The following is a 24,241-nucleotide window of genomic DNA, read 5'->3' on the forward strand; positions in this document are numbered from 1 at the left end:
CAGGCTCCACACTGTCAGCATGGAGCCTGATGGGGTCTCGAACCCATTAACTGTGAGATCATAACCCGAGCCAAAATCAAGAGTCAGATTTTACTTAACCGACTGAGCCACCCATGTGCCCCTCCTCTGTGCTTTTCCTATTTCATGATCTCTAATCTCTAATTGTTTGTTCTGCTGGCTTAAATCTGTGATCTCCTCCAGTGAATTTTTCATTTCAGTTACTATGTTGAAAATATTCCAAATTTTTCATTTGTTTTTTGAAAAAATAATTTCTACCTCTCTATAAATATTCTCTATTTGATGAAACATTAGCATCATATATTCCCTTAATTCTTTAAAAACGATTGCCTTGGGGTGCCTGGATGGCTCTGTCAGTTGAGGTCTGACTCTTGATTTCAGCTCAAGATCCCAGGGTCATGGGATAGAGCTCTGCTTAAGATTCTCTCTCTCCCTCCACTCCTCTTCCCCACTTGCACACTCTCTCTCTAAATTAAGAAAAATGGTTGCCTTGGTTCTTTGAACATATTGATAATAACTGTTTTGAAGACTTTGTCTGCTAAGTCCACCATCTGGACTCCCTCAAAGGTGGTTTATGTTGCCTGCTTTTTTCCCTTTGTGAGTCGCACTTCCCTGTTTCTTTGCCTATCTTGTAATTTTTTTAAAAAAAGCTTAGGTATTTATTTTTAGAGAAATGGTGGGGAGGGGCAGAGTGAGGGTGAGAGAGAATCCTAATTAAGCTCCACTCTTTGAGCACAGAGCCATATGCAGGGCTCGATCCCACAGACTGTGAGATCATGCATGACCTGAGCTGAAATCAAGAGTCTGACACTTAACCGACTGAGCCACCCAGGCATCCCCATCTTGTAGTTTTTGATGAAAACTGGACATTTTAGATAATATTATAGCAATGCTGGATACTAATTCCACCCACCTTTTGCTCATTTAGTGATTTGGCTTGACTATTAGAAATAGATGTTATAGTCTATTTCTCTTGCTATTGATAGCCTCTGGTGTTGCTCCTTAACGGAGGAAGCCTTGATTGTGGATAAGTGTCCCTGACAACCAGGAATGACTGGTGTTTCAGCCGAGTTCTCTTTGACTCTTTCCTTCATCTTCCAGCTAAGCATCTGGCTGGTCTGCTTCTATTGGTATCATACCCAGCTGTTAGCCTCCATTAATTACTAGCTGATTGCTCTGTTGCTTTCACCAACCCTCTGGGACATTAATTGCTGCACATTCTGATCAAGTCAAAGTCAGTCCCCTTTGCAGGGACCTCTTTGGCAGTCTTTGAGGTTTGCTCCAATCCCATGAAGTTTCTTAATGGTCTCCTTACCTGGTTCTGTTAAACATCCAGCTGGTCTATTGTTTGTTGGTACTATTATCATAGAACTTCCAGCTGCCTCCTAATTGCTCACCCCAAAGATCTCCATTGTTTTCCAGAAAGTACTTAGGCATGAACTCCCCACACTTTGTTCCAAATTCAGTCAGTCCCTCCAGGCAGCACTCTGGAGCTCTCTATTTTACAGTCTCTCCCCATGAGCAAAACTTCTGTATTGCTGCTAAGACCTAGGGGTGGGAACAGTGGCCTGCCTGTCTTGTGGTGACACCCCTGCTCTACAAGTGAAGTGCTAGGTAGGGACTGCAGTTCCCGGTCTTCTCAGCACCTTCCTTGAGGCAGTAGAACTTGTTTTTAATGCCTTGGTTCTTGCTCCTTCATTACACGTTATCTTAGGTATTCTTTAATCATTGTCCTCACAAGAATGTCTAGGTACCTGTTTAGATGTCCCCACAGATATATGCTAGACATAGCACATATTCACTGAATGCTCTTGACAAGTTTTATGGCATTCTGACAAGTTAATTAAAAAATGCTTTTATTGATTTGCTTCAGAGTGAATGAAAACAGTGCTTCTCAAACTGGAAGGTGCAAACCAACCACCTGGGGATCTTGTTAAAATGCAGATTCTGATTGGGTAGGCCTAAGGGTCTTCATTTTTACCCACTTCCCAGGTGATGTACTTTGTGAAGCAAGGAATTAAAAGACAATGCTAGGCTAGGAAGATTCAACATTATAAAAATGTTAGCTCTGTTTGAATTGATCTGTGACATCATGGTATTCAATTAAAATAACAAGGAGATTTTTTAATTTTAATTTTTATTATTTTTAAAAATTTTTAACATTTATTTATTATTGAGAGACAGAGAGAGACAGAGCATGAGCATGGGAGGGGCAGAGAGAGGAGGAGGAGACACAGAGCCTGTGTCAGCACAGAGCCTGATGTGGGGCTCGAACTCACAAACCATGAGATCATGACCTGAGCCTAAGTTGGATGCTTAACTGACTCAGCCACTCAGGTGCCCCAAGGAGATTTTTTTTTTTTTTCTTGTTGAAACAATTTTTACTTTATTTATTTATTTATTTATTTATTTATTTATTTTTTTTTTTTTAATATATGAAATTTACTGTCAAATTGGTTTCCATACAACACCCAGTGCTCATCCCAAAAGGTGCCCTCCTCAATACCCATCACCCACCCTCCCCTCCCTCCCACCCCCCATCAACCCTCAGTTTGTTCTCAGTTTTTAACAGTCTCTTATGCTTTGGCTCTCTCCCACTCTAACCTCTTTTTTTCTTTTTCCTTCCCCTCCCCCATGGGTTTCTGTTAAGTTTCTCAGGATCCACATAAGAGTGAAACCATATGGTATCTGTCTTTCTCTGTATGGCTTATTTCACTTAGCATCACACTCTCCAGTTCCATCCACGTTGCTACAAAAGGCCATATTTCATTTTTTCTCATTGCCACGTAGTATTCCATTGTGTATATAAACCACAGTTTCTTTATCCATTCATCAGTTGATGGACATTTAGGCTCTTTCCATAATTTGGCTATTGTTGAGAGTGCCGCTATAAACATTGGGGTACAGGTGCCCCTATGCATCAGTACTCCTGTATCCCTTGGATAAATTCCTAGCAGTGCTGTTGCTGGGTCATAGGGTAGGTCTATTTTTAATTTTCTGAGGAACCTCCACACTGCTTTCCAGAGCGGCTGCACCAATTTGCATTCCCACCAACAGTGCAAGAGGGTTCCTGTTTCTCCACATCCTCTCCAGCATCTATAGTCCCAAGGAGATTTTTTTTTAAAGGACTTAAATATATTGGCTCCAAAATTTTGGAAGATTAAATAAGAATATCCCCCAAATTCTTAAGTAAATGAGTGGACTAGCCCTACCATATACTGAAACATGATATGAAATTACAGTATTAAAAACAAGCTCATGAATAAACTAGAAGTTCAAAGAAAAAATATGTCTATGATGAGCCCCATTACAGATCACATATATGTCATATATATTATCAAGTATCTGATAAAGTTTTTATATGATGCATCTAGTTTATGATAAAGATATCTTCACAGTGAGGCACAACCAGATTACTCAATAAATGATTTGGGATGGTGAGGTAGCCATTTAGGAAAAAACGAAAGTTGTGAAATTAATCCAGATGTATCAGAGATTTAAGTATAAATGATAAAAACATTAAAAGTCCTAAACTTAACAGTGGGAACGTTTTTTATTATACTCTTGGAATTGGGAGGATTTTTGAGGTATAAGACCCAGAAACATAAAATCAATAAAGTCAGTTACATAAAAATGAAGTTTTTCCAGTGTAACAAAAACCATCATATGCAAAGCCAAAAAATAAATATCTAGAAAAATGTGTTGACTTATATCACAGGGAGTTAATTTTCTTAAAACTTAAATATCTTTTACAAATTAAGAACACTCTAACAAAAACATTTTAAAAAATGGACAAAAGATTTAAACAGTTTACAGAAAAGCAAAAAATCTTATATGAAAGATGTTCTACCTCACTCATAAGGAATGCAAAATAAAGCCATAATGAGATACCATTTCCCCTCTCCTAGATTAACAAAGATAAAAAATTCGGTAAGACTGTGTTGAGAGAACGGAGAAAACACAGGCAGTCTCAAACACTGCTGCAGAGGCAAAATTGGCTTGATTGTTCTAGAAGGCAATTTAGCACTCTTTACCAAACATACACATATGTTCATAGCAGGGCTTCTCCACCTGGACACCACTGATATTTTAGATCAGATAATTCCTTCTGGAGGCTGTCCTATGCCCTGGAAGGTGTTTAGTAGCATATCTGGCCTCTACCTACTAGGTGCCAGTAGCACTTCCTGAGTTGTGACAACCAGGAATACATCCAGACATTGCCAAATGTCTCCTGGGGGCAAAATTGCCACCTCGGAACAGACAATTTCACTTTCAGTAGTTCATCCTACTTATGTACTTGTGTATTTAGAGTATGACCATACCGGGAAGATTAGTAATCACAGGATTGTTTATGGTAACAGCAAGAGATTGAGGAACTAAGTGACTTGTTTGAGAGGGCTTCTATACAGTGGAAAATGATGCAGCTGTTAAAAAGAATGAGTCAGTTTTTTCTGCGCTGATACAGAAAGGTCTTCAATATTTACTAAGTGAAATAAAGTTGGAGGAGTAAAAGTGAATAGCACTGGCTATTCTTTGTGCAAAAAAGGGAGATATATATGTTTATATGAATGTAGATCTCTAGAAGAATGCACAAAACCTAAAAATAGTGCATACTTCTGGGAAAGGAACTGTGTGGCCAGGGAGAGGGTAGGACGGGAGATGGTCACTCTGTATTTTTATACCATTTGAATTGTTTTACCTATTCAAAACAGTTGTTAAAACAATAAAAGAACATTGCTGATTCAAAGAATCCACTCAATTAAAAGAAAAACACCAGGGTCACCTGGGTGGCTCAGTCAGTTGAGCTTCTGACTTCGGCTCAGGTCATGATCTCACGGTCTGTGAGTTCGAGCCCCACGTCGGGATCTGCTGACAGCTCAGAGCCTGGAGCCTGCTTCAGATTCTGTGTCTCCCTCTCTCTCTGACCCTCCCCCGTTCATGCTCTGTCCCTCTCTGTCTCAAAAATAAACATTAAAAAAAAAACACTAGTTAATTTTACTGTATGATAATTTCAAAAATAAAATTTAAGGGGTACCTGGGTGACTCGGTTGGTTAGGTGTCCGACTTCTCATGGTCATGGTCTCACAGTTCGTGAATTCGAGCCCCGTGTTGGGCTCTGTGCTGACAGCTCAGAACCTGGAGCCTGCTTCGGATTCTGTGTCTCCCTCTCTCTCTGCCCCTCTCCCGTTCACACTCTGTCTCTCTCTCAAAAATAAACAAACATTAAAAAAAATAAAAATAAAATTTAAAAAGACAGAGATTCCTCAAAAAATTGAGTAACTATTGATCCAGCAGTTCTTCTTCTGGGTATATAACCAGTATAATTGGAAGCATGAACGTGAACAGATGCTTGGCCACCCATGTTCATAGCAGCATTGTCCATGATAGCCCACGGATGGAAGCCACCCAAAAGTTCATGGACAGATGAATGGAGAAGCAAAATGTAGTGTATACATACAATGGAACATAATTCAGCCTTAACTGGGTGGGAAATTCTGCATCTACTACAACATGGATTAACACTGAAGATATTGTACTAAGTGAAAGAAGCCAGTCACAAAAGGACAAATGTTGTGTGATTGCCCTTATATAGGTACCTGAGTAATCAAATTCATAGAGACAGAAAGTAGACTGGCAGTTGCCGGGGCTTGGGGGAAGTAGTCATGGGTAGTCATCATTTCATGAGTACAGAGGTTTAATTTTGCAAGATGAAGAAAGTTCTGGAGACAGATGGTGGTGAAGCTCATACAACAGTGTGAATATACTGAATGCCACAGAACTGCACACTTAAAAATGGTTAAAATGGGCAACTTTATGTTATGTATATTTTACAGAAAGGAGAGTTGAGACTGATTAAATCAAAGTGTACTTAAATACATAGTTTTCCCCCCAAAACCCCACCAAACCTAAAAATGAAAACATATTCCTTAATGAAGGAAGAAAGGCAGGGAAAAAACACTGTTTTAGACTGCACTTAGTGTTTCTGAACTAGATGAAAAACATCACCAGTTGTAAAAAATAATAAGAATAACCAGAATCAGAATCTCGCAATTTTCCCCACTCCTTTGAAAATTTCAACATTATTTTGAGAACTACATTGAAACTGGGGAGAGATGCCAGGGTCAGTAAGCCAGAACTGCCAGGGATCCCTGGTTTAATTGGTCCTTCCCAACCCAGGACCGGGCCAAGGCTGAGGCCGTGAACAAGAGACTCCGCAGACAGCTGGCTGAGTTCCAAGTGCCACAGGTGATGGTTTACGTGCGGGAGAAAATCCTAACTGGGGACCTGGAGAAGACCATCAAGATGTGGGAAAGGAAAGTGGAGATTGCAGAGGTAAGTCTCTGAGAACCCCAAGACACGCAGCCTTTCATGTCCTTCACGTTTTTGTCGAGGGTTTCATTTTTCAAGCTAAGAGTACAGGTGTTTGGACAGGTAATGTCTGTGAGAGATCTCAGCAGTCGCTTAAGTCTCTAAGGGAAATGAAGGATGCCCTTTCCTTTTGGTAAGTTCCCTTTTCAGTGTTAGGGACAGAAAGAGACTCTGTAGTAATATTGTTTTTAGTTGCTTCTTTTCTTAATGAATTCTGGAAGCTTCTGAATCCCTTCCCCCACCATTGGTGATGTAGTGATTGCTACTTTATACATGGAGAAGCCAGTTTTTTTTTTAAAAATGAGATAATGGATTTTTAATATCACTCAGAACCCGATTCCACGCATTTACATAGTTGCCCTGGGTCTTTGTTTTGAGAACCCCGCAGCCTTTTCCTGAGATAGGTGTGCTCAGAGCACCCTTGCTCCTGGTAAGCGCCAGGGAGAAATGGGAAACAAAATGCAAAACAAAGTGCGGAAAAAGAAAGCCCCAGGTCTGCCACAGGCCCACTTGCAGACTGAGAACACTTGAGACATCAGTAGAGTAGCTTAAAAACCCGGTCAGGTCACTTGGGAAGCCTCGCGTTTTCACATCCAGACCCAGGCTCCGGTTCCCACAGTACTTTGTCCTGCCTTTCCCGTGGTCACTTGGTGGCAGAGGGTGAATTAGGATCCAAACTTGGGCCTTTCAGATTTGGAGCCGAGAAGTAGCAGAGAAGCACGGCAGGAACCTGCAGCTTCTCACTTCACTAAACAGAAACCAGCTCTTTAGAAGATTCTTCCAGACTGGCTGACTCTTCCACACAGAGTCACCTGCCTCACCACAGGGCTGGATGCGGGTTGTGTTCTGAAAAATCACAATTGCTTTTTCCCAAGTGACCTTCTCCCCTCACCCTCTTTTTCCTCTTTGCAGATGACCTTAAAAGGCTACCGCAAGGCTTGGAATAAAATGAAAACCACCAATGAGCATTTGCAGGCAATTTGTCCCCCTGGGAAGTAGCCAGAGGGAGGCCACAGCTGCAGACCAGAGTGATCCATTAAAGTAATCAGCTCCTTTCCAGTCAAGGGGTCCTCTCACTGTTCCCTGTGCTGCTTGGTGTCCCCGACTCTCCAGCCACGCTGGCAGGCACTCCCCAGGCCACATTTGCCCGTGGGGAGTGTTTTCACAGCCTGGCCCCTGGAACGGTTAACACTGAAAGAACCACAGGGCACTCTAATGGTTTGACACTTGTTAGCCCACATTTAGTTCACAAGCACAAATGAAAGTGACCTTCCCGCATGTGGGAGTAGGACAGAGGAGGGAGAGCCAGCCCAGTGTGCACCCTGGGCCTGTCCATGGCAGCCCAGGTGTGCAGCTAGCAAGAACAATCACCATTAAACAGACAGCAAAACAGAATGTGACTGCCCAGCACTCAGCATTCTGAGCTTACTCCTCAGTTGGGAGGGTTAGCTCTTAGACTAGATACCATTGCAAAAGAAAACAAGCACAAAGAAAAACAAGGTAATTTCTTGGGGCTGATGTAACCTGTTCTGACCTGAAATAGGCCCTCTACCCTCCCCAGAGTCCCCGCCATAATAATCATAGTACATGGGTTGTGTGTCCACAACAGAAGTCCTGCCTAATTCCCTTAACCCTTTCCTCCCAATGTCTGGGCTCTTTCTAGAGCTGTTTGCTGGCAATGAATATACGTCGGCCTTTTTTTGTCCTTGCACGTGTGCTGGGGACCATCCACCTTGGCCCAGCCCGGAATGTTTTCTCTGTGTAACGGTGAAATGTTCTTTGTAGCTGAGTGAAGGCAGCAAATTCTCCCAGTGGTGGAAGGCAGACAGCGGATGGCTGGTTTTCTTAGTCTTGGACATAATCCAGTCGCCATAGTCTTCCACCTTGAGGTACAGTAAAAAGCCAGGGCATTTCTCACCCCCGTGGGACAAGACTCCTCTCAGCACCCACAGATTCTGTTGCTGTAGCTGGCACATCATGGGGTTTCCAGGGTCCCCCTGTGACAAAGGACAGAAGGCTTCAGGTCTAAGAAAACTCATTTTCTTTTTAAATATATCCTTGTGCAATTTACCGTTTGTTCTAGAAATGTTTTATATTGGTTCTCACTTGAGAGGGGGTAAATTATAGGATACTATTTCCGATCTAGGCAGCCACCGCCACGAATTCCAACAAGATGGATTTTCTTTTTATCGTGCAGAGTATTTGCAGGCTTCTGCCATTTGCCTTTAGCTTCCTGGTTCGCATTTCATTTTCATGTCCCTTTGACTAAATCCTCACTCTCTCTTGGTTCCTCATTCCTCCAATGTTGACCAGGCTGGGTTCCCGGCTTTTCCACCTGGCAGCTGCCTGTCAGCACACCTGCTCACCAGCCCTGCCCGTGCTCTCAGCCTTCCTCTGGGACTCAGGGATTCTACCACACAGACCTTACCTCCTTTTAAGGGAGTGATGAGAAGCTTGGCACGCTTACCTAGATGTGTGACCCCGGAGAGTCACCTACTTCTCTCTGAGTAAAGTGCAGAACCCTAACAGTGCCTGGCACACAGTACACACTCAAAGAATTAGCTACTATTATCCTGGTAATATAAAAGGCCATCATTTTATGTGAAAAGTTGAGAAATAGGAGAAGAGCAATAAGGCAACTACTAGGTATAATTTACTTTAACTGCCCCAGCCCCAAGCCTCCTCTTAAGGTAATACCTGACCCCACTCCAAACCCGTGGTCCATCTTGCCCCAAGAAGGGTTGTCATTCAAAGGCTGACCAGCCCCTTCGGCCCACGTGGCCCGCCTATGCAGAAGGACTGGGCCAGCACATGGTACTCTTGCTGCCCTGTGCTGCCATGGAGCAGAGGGCAGAGATTTCATCCCAAGGGCTGGCTGGCTCTGCTACGACTGTTGAATGGGCTCACATCTGCACCCTATCATGTCTGCCTGGGGCAGAGAGGCTGTCCAGCCAAGCATGGCATGGTCTTCCCTTCTGTCACCAGTTCCAACCCCAATTTGCTTTAACTGTGGTTCCATAGCTGGAGGAAGAAAAATAGTGCAATTTAGGACAAGTAGTTTGATGAATGAATGATTGTATGGAGACCTCCCTGGCTATTGCGTGGTTTTGCAAGTTGCCACTCTGCCCAGGTGTAGAATACATGGCTTTTCCTCTTCCTCATAACGTGTGGGGCCCACCTTCTGAAGCCCAAGCAGCTGAGAGAAGAAGTACCAGGTGCTCCTCTGGAGCAGCCCCACCTCATCTCCTAGGGGAGCAGCCCCAGCTTAAAGGGGCTCTTTTATTGTGTGATCCTTAACCTTAACATTGAACAAAAGCCCTGACAGTTGTGGGGAAAGGAGGGGGGTGGGTTCAGAGTGATTCTGCTTTTGTTGGGTTTCTGGGGACCCACTAGGCAGATATTGGACTTGGGTGGTTTATTCTATATATCTGAAATATGGCTTTGAGGACTTCTGGACACTGGAACACATGTCCGAGAGAAGAAAGCATCCCAGGTAGACAAGTCACCATTTATTTGAGCCAGTTTGCTAGCACAGTTCAAAAACAAAGAACTGACTGCAGGTGTGCTACAGGTAAAAACCAGTCTAAACTTTGCAGGTAGGTTTGAAGAGATGATCATTTAGAGTAGAAGCAGCTTACCATATCCCATTGAATCTAAGATGCTCTTGAAAAATTATTATCTTTTGGGGCACCTGGGTGGCTCAGTTGGTTAAGCCTCCAACTCTCGATTTCGGCTCAGGTTATGATCTCACAGTTCGTGGGATCTAGCCCCCACTTCTGTGCTGTCAGCACGGAGCCTGCTCAGGATTCTCTGTCTCCCTGTCTCTCTGTCCCTCCCTCGCTCACACTCTCACTCTCTCAAAATAAATAAACTTTAAAAAATTAACATCTTTGGAATGATATGTGTCTTTTAATTGGTTGATATCAGAGTTTAACTGGCAGCATTTTCTCTCCCTTGGTATTCCATACAATAATGGCACATTCCACAACTGATAGCATCTTAGATTTGATGAAATATGGTGCTGGATTGAGGGAATACCTCAGTTATCTAACTTAAAAAGTTGTTAGTCTTCCACCTGCCAGAGTCCAGTACAAAGTAGACACTCAATAAATGTTGGACCAACTTTGGAAGGGCAAACATTGTATAATGAAAGGCAGTCCTTCATGCATTTGCAATAAAATTACTTTTAGGAAGAATTGTCCACATATATGTACTCTTCCCCCTTTCTCTAAAATACTTTCCCTAGATCATCTGGGGAAAAAAAATTTCCCCATCTGGGAATCCTGAAAGTTACTTTGAAGGAGAGTAGAGATTAGAAATAGTAGAGTGTAGAAATTTTGGAGTAGAGGAGAGAAACCGCCTGGACACCTGGTAGACCTGGGTTCTCATCCTTATTATAACATTTATTAACTGTGTGATCCCTGTAAGCCCCACCTTCTCTGGTGTGGACATGAGGGAGCCTGGACCAGGGACTTGTCAATTCCACACATTTTGCTGAGGTAGTAGGATAGCCACATCTGTACAGCCCTCATCCGATTGGAGGGCAGGGCTTCTTACAGAAAAACAAAAAACAAATCAATAACTGATGAGCAATAGCATCAGAGTCTAGATTCCATAGAAGCTGAATACAGTGACCCCACCCTGTAAACATGCTCAAAGTATACATGGTTTGACCCCACCCTGTAGACAGGCTCAAAGTACACATGGTTTGGACTCACACTTGCAAACTTTTAGCCAGTGAAAAACCATCTATGACTTAGACGTGCTTAATCATGTCACATTGAAAATGGTGACTGTTTACTCCACTCGGTAGATTTTTATTGAATATCTGCTATCTGCCAAGTACCGTTCACCCCGGAGACAGCCATGGATCCCAAGTGACAGTCCCTGTCAGTCCCTCAAGGAGTTCACTGTGCAATGAGGGAGAGTCCCGAGATTCCCTTGAAGTGACCACTGCTTACTCTCAGCCTTTAGCTTTTACTCCATCATGTTCTTACCAAACAGACAGCATCGGTTTCCTGCTCTATGTGATTGCCACATCCTGTTTTCTTGAGTTTGTGTAAGGGACACATGTTGATGTCTTTCACGGAGATTTTCCTCAGGATACTCATTGTCATGTGATTTCCTGTCTGGACCATGCAACAGAAAGCCAAGAATTATTAATGAGAAGACATTGTCTTTGTTAACTACAACTCATGTATCCAGATGGGAATGAGTGGAGAATATTCTGATAAACCCCCTGTTCTCATAGAAATCAGAAACGGTGTCTGAGTTTTTCTGAACACTACCTTTGTTTTGAACTTGAATGTAAAAATAGAGAACATATTCATCCTTCTTCCACATCTACAGAGAATACATTTCCTTGTTCACTTCCCAAGAATAAAAGAAAAGAAGGATGGCTTGGTCAAGAGGGCAATCAGCTCCTGTTCAGGGAATAATGTCCCCTGACCTCTCCCTTCAGGCTTTGCACTCCCTTCAAGCTGTTTGCTGACTATGTACTTCTAATTTGGGTGTAGAGCTAAAAGAAAAGGGACCAAATGTAAGAATGACCACAGAAAGGGCAAGCATTGGGAATCTTGACTGATTACATGAGGGTTCCAGCCCAACTCTAGAATCTTGAGCAATGGGAGATATGAAGCTAAACCCTAGAACAGTTCATCCAAGTCACCCCCACTGCTCGCACACACACAGCCTCCTCTAGGAGAAGGAAGGCATTAACTGCAGATGTGGGATTCCATCCTGCCACCCAGCAGTTCTGCAAGGCTGGTGGCATATGCAGCTTTCTGCCAAGAAAGCAGATGGGTCGGACCAGGTTGCTGAACCGCATCGCCGTGTCTGTCTTCAGGAGGGCTATGTTATTGTTCATGGTCTCATTATCAAAATCCTCATGGATGATGATGGTGTTGACCGGATACTCTTCATGAGCAATCACTTTGGCATCCATCTTAGCTATACCAACTATGACAATGATGTCCTTCCTAGAGAAAAAGCAAGGGAATCTTTAGAAGCCAAGGCACCATGGAAGCTTCACACTTTCCTTTTCATATTTACTCTTTTGGGGATGGGTTGGAACACTCATCCAATTGATTTTTCCTGGGCTAGTTTTTACTTACCCCTTTGGACCCAGTCCCCAGGAAATCTTTTCTGAACTCCTAGACTCGTGTCCTCCTTTGTGAGCCCATAGCATCTTGGGATTTCCTCTACCTTAATGTCATTTGTCCCACCACCCAAAGATAATCTGTTATGACTATCTTTTTTTCATGCTTTTTCCATAGTTTTTTGGTTTTTTTTTTTTTGATAGTCATAGTTACACCAAAGATGTAACCTTGACTGTTGATTTTAGCACTTAACATTTTAAAAGAAACATCTTTTCATATTACATACTCTGTAAATACTCTTGAGAGAAATTCCAATTATAATAGTGATGGAGTTCATTTGGTTGTTTTCCCTTTCTCCCCTTGGGGACCACCTAAGGGACTACAGAAATGAGAAACAAATGCTGAAAAACACCATAAAATGAAAAGACACTAGAGAATCCAAACCTCAGAATTAGAGGAAGGGCTGACAATAGCAGTAAAGGACGGCAGAAGCGCAGGGCATTCTAGATGGTACCTACTCCCACAAAGTCAGGAAAAGCTGGTCAAACATGCTTCTCAGCAAAGAGATAGAAAGAAAACAAAACAAGTACCAAAATAAAGGCCAAATTGGAAGCTGCATAAAGGAGAATAGAGAGAACAGAAAATACGTTAAAGGGCACAGGGTGGAGGACTGAGAAAAGTGACCAGAATGAAATGGACATTAACAAAGATTTTTAAAGGTGAGAGAGGAGAATGACAAATATGGCAGTCAATGGAGAGCCAGCAGATCACAAAGAAAGTAACCCAAATAAGACAGAAAAAAGATTTCAGGATCCAATTTAAGAACGTTTTCTGGAAATAAGCCTTCGCTCTACAGTTTGGAAGTGTACTCCACACCCTAGGGAAAAAGCGATATAGAACGATCAACATGGAGACATAGCCTTGTCAGCTCCCAACAAGAAACAGATGGCACTCTCAAGGTGAGTTGGGGAAAGTTTAAGTAAGTTGGGGATTCTTTACAATGGTCTTGGAAGGATGTAGGGAAATCACAGAGAATATTTCAGTACCTGGGTGTCACATGGCAAATGCAGCTTCCTGCTCAGATAACAACAGGGTGCCAGTGTGCCTTTGGGTACTAGAGGGGGGAGGGAGTGGTCAGAGCTGTGGGCAGTGGGTCACTTGGCTGGAGGAGGCAGCCAGTCTACAGTACCCCTCTGGGGAATAAGGACCCTACCCTTGCCCTCCCCACTTCCTCTGAACTCTTGCCAGTACTCCCCTTGGCCAAACCCAACTGGAACCCAGAAGGTAAGAGTACCATTGGTGTAACCCACACAAGTCAGCCTCCTGGGACCCAGAAGGGTAGAAGAGAGTAGAGAGTAGAAATGGAAGAGATGCCGCATAGCTAGTAAAGTTGATGGACTTCAATGACAAAGGAGGAATCCTTAGGCATCCAAACAAAACCAGATTAAGTCATCTTAAGTTTGGCCATGTAATTTATTGCCTAACCCAAGGAACTTGAGAGAGTGAAAGGGGATGCTTGCAGCAGGACACTAGGATAATAGGTGTAACCAGACCTCTCTCAGGTGCACTGGGATGATCATGTACCTAGAGAGGAAAAAATCAGAATGGCTTCATACTTCTCTGCAGCAAGATTTAACACCAGAAACCATGGCAGTTGTGGGGGTGGGGGTGGGGGTGGGTGTGCAGTGGTAATGCCTATTAAGTCTTCAAAAGAAAGAAGGCATGATCCATGAATTCTACACTTAAGTTGTCATTCAGGCTTAAGGACAGCACATTTGTTAATATCCAAAACCCAAGGAAATATGGTTCTTGGGAGCCCTTTAAGAAACGACATACTTGGAGACAAATTTTAGCCAATTCTAGTGTTGAATGGAGAAAATCCAGCAGTGTTGAATGGAGAAAATCCAGCAAAAGGACTGTCGGTAAGTGTGGAGTTCATTATAACATTGGACTAAAAGCCTTTTTAGAGTTTGGGTTAGAGTCAAAATGTAAACTCTGTCAGTAATCAGATGGTGTAACTAAAGCTATAAAGAAGGTTGGAAGGTAGGTATATATGTCAATTTCCTCATCTTTTAAAGGAATCCAAACATATTATTTACAGCTAATATGTAAAATAATAAGGATGTGCAAATATGTATGTGAATCAAGGTAAACATTAAAGCACTTATATTATCTATTAAAATTGTGTGGTGGAGGAGAAGGAGGGAAGAAGTAAAAAGATAGGACTTTTGGCACTGACCACAGTAGAGTCTAAAGAGAACAGTCCAGGGGCACCTGGGTGGCTCAGTTGCTTAAGCCTCCGACTTTGGTTTAGGTCACAAACTAAGGGTTTGTGACTTCGAGCCCCGTATTGGGCTCTGTGCTGACAGTGCAGAGCCTGGAGCCTGCTTTGAATCCTGCATCTTGCTCTCTCTCTGACCCTCCCCAGTCGCGGTCTGTCTCTCTCTCAAAAGTAAACATTAAAAGAAAATAATAATAAAGAGGACAGTGCAGAAAGAAACAAAGGATGTTGCTGTCTTCCTTGAAATTATAACTCTAAGGTGAACACCAGAACAAAAACTCAAACTTTCCAAATTTGTCAGAAGAGACATTCAAAACAAAGGCCACATAATGAAAAGAAAAACCAGAAGCCACAAAAGCAGAAAACATAAACTAAAATGAAAACAAGAAGCAGGAGTTTCATTTAGAACATCAATTTAGAGCAGAAGAACATGAAGTAAGACAGGCTCTTAATGACGAAAAAGAATTAAGTCTATGGCGAAGACCTTGTAGTCATAAGCATCTGCAGCATGTGACATAATGTTCATAAAGGAAATACTCCAGGAAATAGGAGAAAGAGCCAAAGCTTGTTCATGATAGATTTTAACTCATCTCTGTCAACCTAGGACAAAGCAAAGAGATTCCCTCCCCCAATTTTATATATTAAATTGTCCACCAGAGACAGAGAATGAACTTTGAATTTTAACTGTGGGAAACATTCACGTGACTCACATATAGTAGACTGCAAGGGCAACCCCAACAAATTCCTAAACAGATCTAATCATCATGTAGTATAACTCAAAACAAAATAAGGGCAGAAAACAAACAAAACACCCTGAGTATTTGAAAACTCTGTCTTTAAAAAAACCCTGAGGCAAAGGGAAAATCAAAACCAAAATAGATAGACCAGATAGGAAATAACAATGAAAATGCTACCTGGAAAGCCAAATCTCTCTGGAAGGCTAGTGCCAAGATTCAGTCCAATCTGTCCACTCCTGGGTTATTCATGCTATATATGCACATGTGTGCAATAATATATGGACAAATATATCTACTTGCAGCAATTTTTGGCACTAGGAAAAGATCAGAAGCAACCCAAATTTCCACTATCAGAGGACTGTGTATTTATGGTAGATCCATCTTGGGATACTGTTCAGCTGATAAATATGGGAGTGAAAAAGAGTGAAAAAGCTGAGTGTAATGCTGTGTCTGGTACACTATCAGTTGTATCAGGGGCTGTTATAGACTGAATTGTGTTGTGCCAAATTTGTTGATGAAGTCCTAGCCCCAGGTGTGGCTGTATTTGGACACAGGGCCTTTAAGGATGTTATTAAGATTAAATGAGGTCTTAAGGGTAGGGCCCTAACCCAACAGGACTAGCGTCCTTGCGAGAGGAGGAAGAGACATCAGAAGTGCACACCCTGAGGAAAGGCCATGTGAGGACACTGCAAGAAGGCAGCCATCTCCAAGCCAAAGAGAGAGTCCTCAAAAGAAACCAGTCCTGCCGACACCTTGATCTTGGACTTCTGGCTTCCAAAAGGTGAGAAATAAATTTCTGTTGTCTAAGTCACCCTGTGTGTAGTATTTTGTCAGGGCAGTCCTAGAAGATTAATACAAGGGGGAAGGAAAAATCTCTCTCTGTCAATAGATACAAGAATCAATATAGCTAGACCTATAGATATACAGATATCCATAAGTGCATTGAGTAATTAAGGAAGAATATTTAAGAAACTGATGGTAGAATATGGTTTAAGGGAGGAAGTTAGTGTCTGAAGGCCAGGGAATCTTTTGGTTCCTTCTGAACATTATACTGTGTACATGTATTTTAATTTAAATGTATGCATTTTCAGGGGTTTCTGGGTGGCTCAGTCCATTGAGTGTCCGCCTCTTGATTTTAGCTCAGGTCATGATCCCAGGGTCGTGGGATGGAGCCCCATATCAGGCTTCATGCTGAGCATGGAAGCTGCTTAATTAAGATTCTGTCTCTTACTCTCTCCCTCTGCCCCTCTCCCCAACTGGTGCTCTCTCTCTCTCTAAAATATAAATAAATAAGTAAATAAATAAATAAATAAATAAAAACTATTTTCAAATAAAAATATAAGTTATAGGTTTAAAAATTCAGCATCTCCACCATATTCTATCAAGTGTTTATACTATTACTTATTTGGGCAATTATAGTAATTATAATCTCTTCCCCCATACTCTGTGTGTGTGTGTGTGTGTGTGTGTGTGTGTGCGTGTATATATATATGGCATATAAATAGTATATATAGAGATATATAATAATTATATATATTATTTATGTACTATATATTATATGCTATACATATATGAATGAGTAACCATAATGTATTTATCCATGATAATTGGACTTTACATTTCGAGTGTTTTGTGTGTGTTTAACCACCCTATGAATAACATAAAACTTTTGTTTTGTGCATAAAACTTTTGTGCATAAAACTTTTCCAGTGGTTGAAATTATTTGATTAATGTCCACTCTCAAAAGTGAAATCTTTGGGTCAAAAAGTAAAATGTTTTACAAAAAAATTATTCCTTTAATAACATTTGAGGTTTTTTTTTTCGTGGTTTACAAGAATGTATAAATTTACCACATAGAGTTTGGAGAATACAAAGAAGTTCAAACAAGAAAACAGAAATCGGGTGCATTCTGAGCATTCAGAGATAAGTGCTTGTAAAGCGTTTGCATATTTCCTTCAAGTCTTTTCTCTATGCACATATATTTGTGGCAGTCACGTTGTAAGGTTCAAGGTTAAGTGTTTTAAGGTACGGGCTCCTAACAATTCACTTAACAAACTTAGAGTAAAGACCTCTAGTACCTCTAGTACCAGGGGTCAGTGCCTGTGTTGCAGTAAAATGGGAACAGATGTCCTTCCCGTGGAGGATGGAGGAACAATCATTTCACCTTGTGGGTGTGCAGTCCCCACAGCAGAGAACACACTGGACAGCATGACTTTGGCAACTGGTGATTCCAGGACCCCAAGAGTCATGGCAGGGCAAGTGCCAAGCCAGTAAAAAGCCCTGTTGCCCTGTCACCAGGAATCTACCTTCCAGGTCTCCCCAGGCTGAGCCGGAAAGGGTCCCTTCACCTCCACCCCAGGGGGCTGTGTAGGCCCCAAAGCACGGGTACTGGCCTGTTCTGCAAGGCAGATGCGATGCTGATGATCCAGAACTCACTGAGGATGCTGCCAAAAGCCAGGTGAGTGTACTGGGAATCCTGCAGCGACACCACCCACGGGAATTCCTGGTCTTTGACCAAACCCTCCTCGGAAGTTTCCACAACACTGGTTTTCTGGATGCCACAACCTGCAGAGAGGGTGTGTGGGGGCCTCACTGTTGGGGCAAGGAGTTGGCGGCCTGTGGCCACCACCACTGTGTCACACCTCAAGACCACCTCTCCTGCTGGTTCCCCACTCCTCCTGGCTCTCCATCTTGGTCACCACGAACTCCACTACCCACATTTCTTTTCCTGGTGGGTCATTTTCTCCATAAAAGATGCTTGATGACATCTTTGAATCTAAAAATAACCCCTTAGGCTACCGATAATCCCTCTCCTCTATTGGGCACTTGGCAGTGCACTCGAGGCAGTATCGGAAAGCGGTTCTCAAAGCGTGGTCTGGGACCTCTGGAAGTCCTCAGGTTAAAACTGGTTAAAACAGGTTAAAACTTTTTTCATAAGAATACTAAGACAGTGTTTACTTTCTCACCCTCATTCTCTCATTCTTGTGCAGTGGAATTTTCCAGAGGCTACATGATGTCATCACTGTGACGGCTACCAGCGTGTGTGAACCTGTATATTCTTGTGTTTTAAAAATTTCCCAGTTTTTAATTTCTAATATAGTAAATATGGAAAGATATAGCTTCACAGCAAAAGTTACTTGGGGGCCCTCCATAATTTTTAAGAGTGTCAAAAAGTTGGAGCACTGCTGATATGTACTACTTCATGTAACTCCTCCAACAGATGCGGAGGTGGACGTTGTCATTCTCCACGTGTGGCTGAGAGAATGGACTTTTAGAGCTGGTAAGAACTTGTCCAGGTTACACAGCTGGTAGGTACAGGGCTGGATTTCAAACTCCATACACCTTCAACCCCTCACAGTCTCTGTTCCAGCCACATTTCACATTCTCAAATTTGCCCTTGCTTTTCCCTGCCTGGGCAGTTTGGCATGTGTGGCTCCCCCGTGTTTGTTTTGCTTGCCAGTGTATCCCTATGGGCTAGTATAGTGCATAGTAAGTGCTCAGTAAATCATTTGGTGAATGAACAAAAGCATTTTGCTTTACCAATCACTCCCTGAAGTCCAGTCATCAAGGAGTTAAAAGGTCCCACCAGGTTGAGGCTGATTCTGGCCCATTCAGGCCTGCTTGGCCTTTGCCTTTCCAGGCCCTCAAGTTAGTTGCCTCCAATTGGGCAGTCTCTTGGGTCTGGACATTTGTTTCAAATGAGAGTAAAATGTTGACTAATGTTTTAAATAAACATTCTCCCCCTGCCTGTCCTGGTTTCACCCAAGATGCTGCATTGCTCTGTACTGAAAAATAAGTCCTTATTCATAGAATCATGGAAAGTGTAAGAATGATAGAGCAGGAAGGACCCTTGAAACTCAAAGCCCCAGACTGAGTGAGCTGAGCCTCCTACTTTGCAGGCAACATTATGGGATGGCGTACACATGGGGTGTTTTGCTCTCTGTGGCTGCTGACTCCCTCCCTGTCCTGACAGTCCTCATGGCCAGGGGTGCCTATCTCATCCTCAGTACTCAGAGTGGAGGGCAGAGATTCTCAACCTAGCTGCACATTTCATCCACCTGCTGGCCATCCAACTGCTGTCCCCTTAGGGACAGGACCTGGGCACTGGCATTTTAAAAAGCCTCCCCAGGTAGTTTCTAATGTGTATTCAGCTTTGAGACCTACTAGTGTTTTGGGAAGGTTCTGGATGCAGTGTCCCAGATACTGTTGGCCCCTGTGCCGTGAGACCTGGGAAAAGCCACTTTACCTCTCTGGACCTTAGTTTCCTCTTTTGAAATATGGGGTAACACACCTCTTGGAGTCATAAAGATCATGTAAGGTGAGATTATGGGAAGGTGCTTTGCAAACTGTATCTTCATGACTGATAATGCTAATGGATGATTCCTTTTTTTTTTTTTTTTAACATAAGCCACTACTCTGGTTGCTGTTTATAAATCCCAAACCACACGTACCTAGTACATGTTTCTAAATCAGTGGTCCTTGGGGCGCCTGGGTCACTCAGTCGGTTAAGCATCCAACTCTTTATTTGGGCTCAAGTCACAATCTCACGGTTTGTGAGTTCAAGCCCCGCATCAGGCTCTGCGCTTACAGTGCAGAGCCTGCTTGCAATTCTCTCTTCCTCTCTCTCTGCTCCTCCCCAACTCATGCTTTCTCTCTCTCTCAAAATAAACTTAAAAAAAATAAATTGGTGGTCCTGGATGATAGGTGTCACATGGTGGGCACCACCAGCCAACTATTGGTCAGATAATTGGTGGCTCTGTTATCAGCCATTTATTCAATTCATGGAACGTTGGCAATCTATAGTGAACAAGGCATTAACCATTGTTACCCAAATCAACAAGAACCTACAGGTAGGTGATGACTTTTGCTTTCTCAAAGCTCTAGTTGGCTAGTTTATAAAACCCTTGGAAGGTCCAGGATATAAGGAGGAAATCTGAGCTAAAGATGAAATGTTTGCCTGAAGCTATTTAAGAGGGAGGAGAGACCCTTTCTGTTTTGTGGGTATCCCTTGGTCTCTCTGGGGCTGCAAGGAGGTGGAGTAGGCTAGGAAAGTAGGGGGTTCTCCCTTTGGTGTGTGCTGTGGTGGTGTTAGAAGCTCTGTCCTGTCTCCCGTCTAACTCCAGGAAGATTGGACAGAGCCAGCTAGGGTGGCAGCTAGATGGAACAGAGCTTGCTGTCCCCTCTCAACCTGCCCCTTCCTAGGATGGAATCTTAGTTCTGGATGACCTGGAGGTCAGGGAAGGACTGAGTCCCAAGCAGGCTCCAAGGTACCTTCTTGCTCCTGGGACCAGGAACCATCAGTTTAATGATACTTGGGGGGTTAATGATAAAAGATTTATTTGAAACCACAATGCTTAGGTAGAAACAAGGGGAGGGCCTGGTTTCTGAGTACATCAGATATACCATAGGCCTCCACCTGGGCATAGGGAGGACATCTCCCACCTGGTGGTGCCTGGTGGGGTTTCTGAGTGGGCTTTTCCATAGTCTGAGGCTTACTTTCCTAATGGCACTCTCATCCGAGGATCAGCTCTGCCATCAGACTGCTGAAGCCAGTTTCCTGCATCCACGGCCCATGTTCCCTTTCTTTGCCTGATTCCCACCGCCAACACCTGCTGTCCGAGCAGAGCACTGCCAGTCCTCTTCCCCCTGAGTCCCTCTCTGGACATTAAGGGCCATGTACAGGATTCCTGGACAGGTCCCCCTGCCATGTCACACAAGCTGCTGACATTGTCATGGAAAAGAGAAGCACACTCACTGGCAGAAGAGTGGGAGACATAGAGCAGTACTAAGAGCATCCGTCTCATCTCTGCCATCCCCAAAGTGAACTGCAGCAGGCACCATGGGCAGCTGTGAAAACACAATATCCAAAGGCACAGGCTTTTCCTCTCCTCCCTAAAGCGGCAATCCCCCCACCGCGTCAGAGGCCCTGCCTCTTTCCTTTCCCCTGACAAAGCCTCCAAAATGTGGGAAACAGACCTGTCACGTCCCAATTGCTTGGTTCCGTCCAGTGAAGGGCTCAGGGACCAGCTGCCCAGCACCGATATTGTTAGGATTGGGAAGATGGCCCACAGAGAGGAGGCAGCCCCTGTGTGTCAGTTTTCTCCTCGATCCAGCCAGGGTCCCCAGGCTTCCCAGAGAGTTGGGTCTCAGAAGAGGGTTGGTTTTTGACTCATGGAATCTGACCCCTTTCTTAACTCTGTAGCCATAAAATGCTGCTGAAAGTAAGAGCAGGGTTTACTGCAAGCCCACCCCTGGCTTTGCCCATCCTGCCACACTCAGCTGGCTTAAATGATGCTGGGATTTCTTTTCACTGCTGACCACTTATACTTTTACATCATAACCGCCCAGTTTGTAGCTCTGTTAATTTGTGCAATAACCGGACAAGGCAGACAGTGTCACTGTCCCCATTTTACAGATTCAGAAACTGACATTCACACACAGAAACCTGCCCCAGGTCACACAGCTGCCAAGTGTTGGAGCTGGAGTTTGAACTGGGGTCTGAGTTCAAAGCCCACACGTGTCTCCCCACCCACCATACCATCAGCCCCACTCTTGCCTCAAACTGTGCACAATAGCCGTTCTCAGTCACCATGTTCCGCTCATGACACTGGATGTTTCTTGTTGTCAGGATGGCTCTCAGAGTCTTCTGTGAACTGCTACTGCCAAAGGAGAAATGAACTCACTCTGACCTTACACAGCAGTGCTCAACAGAGGGATTCCTTCTACCACCTTGGGAAGAATGTTCCATTGTGGCATCACAGTTACCATGGTATCACCAAGCAAATGTCTAGACATGGAGACCTAGGAGGAGCCAGGATGAAAAGCCTGCCTGTTTCCTAAACTTGGCAAGGCTATTCTGGAAGCCTGGCTTTCCCCAAGTCTGGCCGAGAAGACATCCCTTTTGCTAGATCACAAAGCCCTGTCCCATTGCAGCCGTGGTCTGTCTACTTCCTCAGCACCCGCCCTGTGTCTACACAACTTTGTCAGACTGGATGGAGGAAGCCCACGACTAAACTGAGTCTGGTTTTTCCAATCCCCATAAGCATTCTTACATTTTCAGTGTGGTTTCCTGGAGCCCAGTTTTCCCTAGCCCTTTGGCTTGACGGTCCCAGCGAAGCCACCAGACTGTCGGCTCTGCCAAACCATAGGGTCAGATGGGAGCTGCACTCCAGCCACTGTTAGCAGCTTTGGTTTCAGCACAAATGGCAGGACTCAAGAGAGCTGTTGACAACATTGTGGTAAGAGAAGTGTTGACAACGTTTCATTAGATAGAATCAGAGTGCTCACAGGCTGCTGGCTCAGTCGCATGAAAGATATTTATTGGATGGGTAGATGAGTGGCTGATGGAAGGAAAGATCACTGGATAGAAAGTAAAGCGTGACTCAGAAAGGAGTCGCCATTTCCTTCCCCTCGAGATTCCCCTGATGTCCTATGTGCCTCACAATCATCCATCACCTTTAACACTGAGCAGGCATTGGCTTCTGCTGGGAGAACAGAATGGGAAAGATTTTTGGCAGTGGGAGAAATGGGAGTTGATCCTTCAGTCTGTTCGCGATGTCAATTTGACATCGTCAGCGTCAAAACACTTTCACGTGTATTTTCTCGTTCACAATTCACAATCACCCAGCCAAGATGAAGGAATTACTTGAGCTTTCCCGATGGGAACGTGGTGGCTCAGAGTGAGGAAAGTCACTGGAAAGCACATCTGGAAAGTAGCAGGGGCAGGACTCGAGCCCAGATCCTTCCAACTCTAGGGTGGTGAGCTATGCCCAAGTTGGCATTTCTCAGGCTGGACCCTGTGCTGCCTGATAAAGTACCAAAGCAGAAGTGCTGATTAGCGCAAAGCCAGGAGTTGCTCTTTAAAAGTGGGGATGCTGGGGGGGGGGGGGGGGAATGCCTGGGTGGCTCACTTGGTTAACCATCTGACTCTTGATCTCAGTTCAGGTCTTGATCTCAGGGTCATGAGTTCAAGCCCCACACTGGGTTCCATGCTGGGCATGGAGCCTACCTAAAAAAAAAAAAAAGAAAGAAAGAAAAAGTGGGGATTCTGAGGGTAATGCACAAGACCCTAACTCTCTCCAATTCCTCTTTAATTCCTACATGAAAAGAAGCCACGGGGAGACCACCAGAAACACCCACTCTTAACAGGAACGATCTAGCATAACTTTATAATACTAAGAAAGGCTCAGAATCCTGCCAGGGGCCCAGGAGACATTGTGAACAGAAGGCCTCAAATCTTCAGCCTCTCTGGGTTACTTAATGCAGACCATCAGCTTTTGGTAACTTTTAAAGGAACCATCACGATTTTGTAAATAATTATTTAATTCTTTCAGGTTAATAATAACAATGGTAATAATAGTTTTATATCTTGGAGAGGAAATTCACTTGCAACTTTACACCAAGGGCTACATATCCAGGATTGTGACAGCATGAAACATATGTAGTTTCTCAGCGGGTCACTTTGTATTTTTACTCTTTATTTTTATTAAGTTAGAAAATCCTAACTCTCAGTTAAAGGACATCTGATTTTTTTTTTTAAGTTGTATAGCCTATTTTTTTTTAATATATGAAATTTATTGTCAAATTGGTTTCCATACAACACCCAGTGCTCATCCCAAAAGGTGCCCTCCTCAATACCCATCACCCACCCTCCCCTCCCTCCCACCCCCCATCAACCCTCAGTTTGTTCTCAGTTTTTAACAGTCTCTTATGCTTTGGCTCTCTCCCACTCTAACCTC

General features: G+C 43.5%; 2 protein-coding genes across 4 annotated transcripts in view; one reads left to right on the plus strand and one right to left on the minus strand.

Annotated features, from left to right (window-relative positions):
- The window catches only part of CCDC113 (coiled-coil domain containing 113), a 33,445-nt gene extending 25,994 nt beyond the window's left edge, over positions 1-7,451 (plus strand). For all 3 annotated transcript variants that reach the window (XM_019455770.2, XM_019455771.2, XM_019455768.2), the window contains 2 exons: positions 6,196-6,351; positions 7,300-7,451. In XM_019455770.2, coding sequence (XP_019311315.2) covers positions 6,196-6,351; positions 7,300-7,386 — 243 coding nt within the window. In that variant the 3' untranslated portion in view covers positions 7,387-7,451. The remainder of the gene's footprint in view (positions 1-6,195; positions 6,352-7,299) is intronic.
- A 152-nt stretch (positions 7,452-7,603) lies between these two features.
- On the minus strand, positions 7,604-21,347 carry PRSS54 (serine protease 54). Its single transcript, XM_019455767.2, is given in 6 exon segments — positions 7,604-8,384; positions 11,385-11,516; positions 12,107-12,365; positions 17,897-18,068; positions 21,259-21,307; positions 21,309-21,347. Coding segments are annotated over 6 exon segments (1,188 nt in total). The 5' UTR covers positions 21,345-21,347; the 3' UTR covers positions 7,604-7,844.
- Between the last annotated feature and the right edge of the window lie 2,894 nt (positions 21,348-24,241).

The sequence above is a fragment of the Panthera pardus genome, unplaced genomic scaffold (genome assembly GCF_024362965.1).
Source record: "Panthera pardus isolate Hobbes unplaced genomic scaffold, ASM2436296v1 HiC_scaffold_18, whole genome shotgun sequence".
NCBI lineage: Eukaryota > Metazoa > Chordata > Mammalia > Carnivora > Felidae > Panthera > Panthera pardus.